Source organism: Nicotiana tabacum, chromosome 3 (assembly GCF_000715075.1).
Source record: "Nicotiana tabacum cultivar K326 chromosome 3, ASM71507v2, whole genome shotgun sequence".
NCBI classification, from domain to species: Eukaryota; Viridiplantae; Streptophyta; class Magnoliopsida; order Solanales; family Solanaceae; genus Nicotiana; species Nicotiana tabacum.
This window is the reverse complement of record NC_134082.1, coordinates 188,956,024-188,963,477: the sequence shown is the minus strand read 5'-3', so window position 1 is coordinate 188,963,477 and position 7,454 is coordinate 188,956,024. Positions and strand designations below refer to the sequence as shown.

The window sequence follows — 7,454 nt, the reverse complement described above, 5'->3', positions numbered from 1 at the left end:
TACACAATTGCTCTGACAAATCTTATATTAATTGTTGAGAGGTTGAAATTGAACACAGTAAGTATGTATTTTCTATGCAATAGAGACAAGAGAAACAGTTCAAATCTAACAATATCATCCAACTAAAACATTATACAACAACAAATAATTTAAAAATTAAAACCAAACATCTTCTTTAGCTCATACTATTTTGTAGCCATTACCCCCTTTTGACATTTCAACACTTGTTCCATTCCTAGTTCCAGGATAGTCCACTTCAGTCATAAACTTAGACCAGAACCAATGCTCTTTCCACACAATCACCATCTCTTCAATTGGTATATTCTTTGTCTCAGGCAAGAAGAAGTAAATGAACACAGTCATAACCACTACAAAGAATGCAAAGAAGAGGAACAATCCAAATTTCAAGTGACACAACATTGTCAAGAATACTTGCGCCACTATAAATGTGAAGATCATGTTCACTGAAACATTGATACTTTGAGCAGCTGATCGAATTTCGAGTGGGAAAATTTCACTAGGTACCAACCATCCTAGAGGTCCCCATGACCAAGCAAATCCAGCTACATAAACACAGATGAATATCACCACTACTATCGCGTACCACTTTGGTAAATCCCCTGGAGTTCCATTCACTCCAAACTTTATAGCTATGCAAATTGACACTGCTATCTGCACATTTATCAAAAATCAAGTTCAAGTGAGAAATGTGAACTTAATTTTCATATATGAAGAGCAGAATCCACTAAATCTAAATTCTAAATTTGCTACTGAAGACGAACATTATAACCAAGAAAATGGAAAGTAATTTAACTTACTTGGCAAATGAGCATTTGAACGCCACCTTCAAGGAACAAGAATCTTCGTCCCAATTTATCAACATAGTAAATAGAAACAACAGTTGCAAGAACATTGACTCCACCAGTAATAACAGCAGACATAAGGGAAGCATCAGCACCAAAACCAATAGTCTTAAACAACACTGGTGCATAGAACATAATCACATTAATTCCAGTAAGTTGCTGGAAAAATGGGATCATAATTGCCATTGTGAGATGTGGCCTATATTTCCTTTGCAACAAATTTCTCCAGGGGTTCTCAATTTTCCTAGATGCCTCACTCGCCACGACTAAATCATTAAACTCTTCGTCTACATCATCAATGCCTCTGATTCTCTTGAGCCTAGCTTTGGCTTTGTCGTGATTGCCACGTTCGATCATGGAATTTGGTGTCTCAGGAAGGAAAAGTGAGCCTATTGTGATGATCAATGCAGGTACCATAGCACCTCCTAAGCTCAATCTCCATCCCCAATGAATCTTGGCAAAGAAATAGTTCAACACATTTGCTACAAGTATACCAATTGTAATGGACAATTGAAAACCTATGTTGAGTGCTCCTCTGTATTTGTATGGAGCCATTTCAGATAGGTATAGTGGAACAGACTGCAATTTAATTAAACAAAAAGAAAAATGTTAATCGTCCCGAAAAAAAAAATTAAAGGAAAAAAAACCAAAAATATTTCTAAGGAAAACAAAAAAGCAAAAAGAGAAGGGAAATATTGTGTTTCTTTCAAGGGGGCCAGGCCACTTGTTCTTGTCACGATGGATAAGGACAGAGTGATATTTTCTTAATTAGACTAAGAAAATGGGAACATCATTTCATGATTAATACTATTAAATTTTATGACTTGCTACTTTTTAGTCAATTATAAACCAATTTGTTTATAGTACTAAATTAGTCATATTCATGAGCAAACGGTGGAAATAAATTCAGGCGCACGTCACTGTAATGGAGAAAACGAAATACAAACATATCCAAACGGCGAATTAAAGAAGGAGTTTTGTTAATCTCAACAACTAGCATTGGATTAAAATATTGTTTATGTGATATCATGACAATCACAACTTGCTGAAGAATCCCAAAGCAGATTCATTATTCAAATTAAGCTACTAGATTTTAGACTAAACAAAGGATTTTCAAAGATCTTGCGGAGAAATATGCACTGTATACGGTGCGTAGTGGGATTTAATTAGTTAAAAGTCTTTTTACAAGTCAGAAAGGTAGGGTCCTCCTACTTGGAGGGCTCAAAAGTCCAATCGACTGTTGATTTCATTTTCTTTTAACCAAAAAATGAAATAAATTAAAAGGGACAATAGAAAAAGATAAAAGCAAATGGAATTAGAAATGTGGGGAAAAGAAGATTTAATTTCTATACATAAGACTGTTATACCCTTTGAGGCCTCTTTTTTTAACTGTATTTAAAAGTAACATTCATGTGTGGTGTTAATAACTTGAAAAATAAGACAAATAATTTTTCGATCAAATTGCATATAAATATTAATTTACAGGATACTCCTATAGGATAAGATAAATTTTTTTAACAAAAAAGTGATGACATATGGTTTCAGGACTTTATGGCAAAAAAATCATGTGTTGCACATACTTGTCTGATCTACGTATTAAGTACGTACTTACTGTTGAAAAATATTCAGATCCGAACTGCGGGAAAAAGTGTTGACCAGCAACTTGCTATTACTACAGTATATTTTTACAGTTTTGAAACCAAGAAATAAATGCGTAAACAAAGAAACGTAATTCCATGGCAAAAACCAAAGAAACAGGAGAACCATATAACAGGACAACCTTGAAATAAATGAACAAAAAGGGAAACGAAAAACAGAGACAGACACACAGATGATGTTACGTTGTTTGTAGAGAAAAACCACCATTCTTCGATTGCATAAACATAGTCACATGGTAGTACTGTTTAGAGAATAAACACCAGTTTTGGACTACATTAACAACTTGGCACGACCAACAAACAAATAATTAAGAATATGACCACATGCCAATCTCTTGACTGATCCAACACAAAAAACAAAACAAAAACAACACTGCTCGGGCAACTACTTTTTACGTCGTTAGTGCACAAAACTTTTAACTCAAAATAAGGACAGACTAGGAATAAATTTTGTCTATAATGGAAATTACGACATACCTGATTGGCGAATCCAATACCAAAACCTAGTAAAATACGACCAACAATGAGCATAGCAACATTCTGAGCAAAGCCATTGATCAAAGCTCCAGCACAGAAGAGGACACCTCCAGAGAGCATAGAAAGTCTCCGTCCAAGTTTTCTGGTGACAGTAGATGCCACCAGAGACGACAAAAGAGCAGCCAAGTACAATGACGATGTGAACATCGTCAATGTTTGGCTGTCAAATTTGCAGTATTGATTTGTTGAATCATCTGCCTTTTGTTTCCTGAATACAGATGGGAAAAATCTACTCAAGAATGAGTCCATTGATGTCACACCCCCTGATCCAAACATAAAACAAACATCGTTATAATTTATTTTATACTGTCAGTACATACAAGATAAATCTTTTGTTTTTCCGCTGGATGTGCTTTACGTACCGGAAATTCCAATATCGTAACCGAAAATGAGACCACCCATGGCAGCGACAATGCAAGTAACAGTAACATAAAGAGTTAAATTGCCGGGATATTCTTTCCCGTTGCCGGGACCAATACCACCACCACCAGCCATCTTTCTGAGCTGATCGATCACAAAACAAGAACAAATTGTGGCAGAAGAAGTGATCAAGAAAAAGAAAAATGTTGAGAGAGAACTGTAACGTAAACTGGAGAAATATCAGATAAAAGCTAAGTGGAAAATGAAAGAGAGATTTGAGAGTAATTCAGAAATGAAGAGAAGAAATATAGAGGAGTAGCTGTGAGAAGGGAAGAGTATATATAGAAAGTGAGGGAGACTATTACAATGTCGTAAATCCGGGACTATATGCTGGACTCTCCTTAGCTGTCACGATGTTTTTTCTTAATAATTTTTTATTTAGCTGTCAAAATTATGCATAGAATCTTATCTCACGCTATTAAAACTTTAATTAATTGACGTGACAAAAAGAATAACGATAAACTCTTAACATATAGTTGACTCACTGTATTTTATAGAGAATTATAATTAAAATATACTAATAAAGAGATATTTATGCAAGAGGTGAACTGTAGATAATTTCTCAAAAATTTCTATATTCCAAACGAAATAATTTAGGTCTCCCAACGGATTTTGGAATATTTAAAAAGTTTATTGTTGATGTTGTGGAATGTGAACTCGGAAGTTTTTGATTGGGCATCTTATTGATTCTAATTCAATCTAATTCAAAATTGTAGCTAGCCTTAAATCTATTAGAAATTTAGAATGTGTAACATTGTTGTAGCCTTGTAGGGAATTAATGAATTATTGTTTATGGATATAACATTATACAATTATTATCTCATGAACTGCTTGTTGAGGTTAAGTTAGGTTTAAGGTCTTTTTTTTAATATGGTATTGAGGCCAGACTCAATATTCTCGGTTTTATTTTCTCTTACATGTTTAGCTAATTCTGATCATCTGAAGGTGTTAATTATAATGTCTCACATTAGCCGAAGAAACAAATAATTATCTTCTTATATGATAGCCTTGGATAATCTTCAATAAACTTAGAAAGTTGACATATATTTAAAATTTATTTTCTTAACAAATTTGCACAAGATGCTTGGAAACAAGTTGAGTTAGGCCAAAGGTCACGTAACCATACGAATAAATAGTTGCCTTGAATTTATACTGGATAATAATAAAAGATGCAAGTCTTGTATATATTAGTTCAAGTTTATGTGGGAATTGGGAAATGGTGTGTAAGGAAATTAAGTGTTTATTTGGGGTTCCTGGTAGACGGCAGTCAAATGAGGGAGTTCCCACTCTTGGTAATACACATCAGCCTTTTGTCATCTAATTTATCTCTATCTTTTCTTACTTGGGATATACTGGCCATTTGGTGGCAAATATTTCCACCTAGCTTTGCTGGGTTTGGTTGACTTTCTTTTTCAAGAGCGTTTACTTCGACCAAAAGGGATGACAATTCATATCCTTAGAACATTTTGAGAATATATTTAGACAAGAAAAAATAGAGCTTTTAGAAACCGAAAATTGTCAATATTTTGGAGAAAACGGTTCATGTTATATTGAAAAAATAATTAAAATGGTATATAGAAATAAAAATACTTGAAAATAATGTGCTCCTCATATATTAATTTTTTCCCTTCTAGAACGGAATGAGTAGTATCTTTTATTATGTGAAAGTGGAAAACAGATACCAAGTGTTTGACTAATAATAAATCTCGAGCAAGACAGGTTTTTTATTTATTAAGACTATCTTAAAGACGTCTACCTTATCCATTTACGAATATTACTTCGGAGTAACATCAGTGTGTATGGAAAGCCATTAACTACTTTGTTAAGCAATCCTTAAATTAAGGATAATAATTAAACAAAGTTACTTTCATAGATTATGTCATGGGCGGTTATTTGATGAGCTACTCATCACTTCTACTTTATTAGAGTGATTAGTGATGGTGCAGTCCAGTTCTAAATCTATTCGTGTGAAGCAAGCATTTTACCTATACCAGATTGAATATGATTATAGTACCATTAATCTATATTATATTAAAAGAAGAGTAGTATGCATTGTGGTTAAGCCAAGTGGTAAGCTAAAATAAATCCACTTGGCAATTGTAGGACAACATTAATTATTAAAAATTATAAATGGAAACATAATTAAAGGAAGTAGTTTAATGAATCTTATACATAATCCAAATATATCTTAGACAAATCTAATCTCTCTCTCTCTCTTTATATATATATATATATATCCACTCATAGAGTTTCTTCTAAATTAGCTAGAAATATGGAGGTAAAAAATTAATTAAAAAACTGAAATAGAAAAAAATAAAAAATATAGAAAGACGTAAATTGAGATAACTTATGACTATTTATACTTTGAAGTAAGTTTAAATATAAAATAAAACTTACTTAAGATATTAAAGATTTATTGACTTCAAAAATTAAAAAAATTTATATCTATATTATATTAAAAGGAGAGTAGTGAAGCATGTGGTTAAGCCAAGTGACAAGCTAAAAAGAAGCCTCTTGACAATTTAAAGATATATTATATTATATTATATTAAAAGGAATATAGTGAGGCATGACATTAAGCCAAGTGGCATATTCAGAAAATGTCACTTAGAAATAGTACATAGAGAAATAATCTAAATAGAAATATTTTTACTTAGTATTTTTAAGACATAATCTAAATAGATTTTTAGACAAATTTAATAAGGATTAAAACAACTTAGATTTGATCAAATTTAATTTATGGTAGAAATCAATTAAAATTGACTCACATTCATATACTAAATAAATTTTGATAGCTTTCCAAATATAATTATTAACTAACCACTTGATCTGCTTTCTTTCATTTCATAATTTTATTATTTTTAGAAATAGTACATGGAGAAATAAAATGATAGTGAAAATATTATCATTAGATATAATGTGTTCAAACAAATAAGAAATTAACTTTTTTGATTAATAATAAAATGAGTGTGGTAGAAATAGATATTAAATTAAACAAGCTAATGAAAGCCACATAACAATGTAATAATATTATGTATTGAATAATAGAATAGCAAAAATAAGGAATAAATAGAGAGAAATTAATCAAAACTTTCATCATAAAGAAAAATGATAAAAATTATTTAAATTTGAGATGAGAAAGTTGTTATTTATCTATTAAGATAAGAAAGATGATATTGTGGATAATACCACACAACTTATGTCTAACAGATAAAATAAGAACTTAAAAATATTAAAAATAGTGTGAGAATATTTATGCTAAGAATTAGTTTAGAAAATAAAATAAAGTGAAATAAAATACTTAAAAATACTATTGATAAATTTAAAAAAATTAAGAATTCAAGCAATATTTTTAAAATAAAATAGATATTTATTTTAAGATTAAAATATTTTTAAATTTATCTATATTATATTAAAGGATAGTAATTGATAATAATACTAAATAAAGTGGCAAATTAATTAAAAGTCGTATAAAACTGTGATAATATCATATATTTGATAACATAATAGCAAAAGTAAAAAAATAATTAAAAAATAAATATTAGAAATGAAAGGGAAAGACTATTTTGCTTAATATTAGAAAGTTCTTAAATTGATGATGAGAATGCTCAAACTATGGATATGACCACCAAAAATTAAAGTCTTACTAGATACGAATTAAAATTTAAAAAATATAAAATAAATATCTAATATAAGTAATTTTATTGACTAAAATTAAAAGTCAAATTTTGTATCTTGAAACTAAAAGAGATTTTTTTTATTGCATTGTAATACAAAAAATAAATATAAAAAACTTAATAGATTTGGAATATAATAATCAAGGAACTTATATATTAATATTTTATACTAATCAAAGTTACAACTTAAAGTCAAATATGATATTATTTTGATTACAGGTAAAATATTAATTAAAAATTTCTTAGTAGGGAAGAGACTATATAAAGAAAATAAAATAAATATAACGTGAGAATATATT

General features: G+C 30.0%; 1 protein-coding gene across 1 annotated transcript; it reads right to left on the bottom strand.

Moving 5' to 3' along the window:
- LOC107813805 (sugar carrier protein C) lies at positions 1 to 3,729 on the bottom strand. Its single transcript, XM_016639113.2, has 4 exons — positions 3,421 to 3,729; positions 2,999 to 3,321; positions 819 to 1,442; positions 1 to 672 (listed from the first exon to the last, which is right to left on the bottom strand). Exons 1-4 carry the CDS (start codon positions 3,551 to 3,553, stop codon positions 181 to 183), a joined length of 1,572 nt encoding a protein of 523 aa, XP_016494599.1. The 5' UTR covers positions 3,554 to 3,729; the 3' UTR covers positions 1 to 180.
- Positions 3,730 to 7,454: the final 3,725 nt, after the last annotated feature.

Excerpts from the sequence above, each read along its gene's own strand:
- LOC107813805 (XM_016639113.2), bottom strand. The coding sequence starts at position 3,553 with ATGGCTGGTGGTGGTGGTATTGGTCCCGGCAACGGGAAAGAATATCCC. Across the intron at positions 1,443-2,998 it reads GTATTGGATTCGCCAATCAG|TCTGTTCCACTATACCTATC; the intron begins GTATGTCGTAAT and ends ATTAAATTGCAG. Across the intron at positions 673-818 it reads TTCAAATGCTCATTTGCCAA|ATAGCAGTGTCAATTTGCAT; the intron begins GTAAGTTAAATT and ends ATAAATGTGCAG.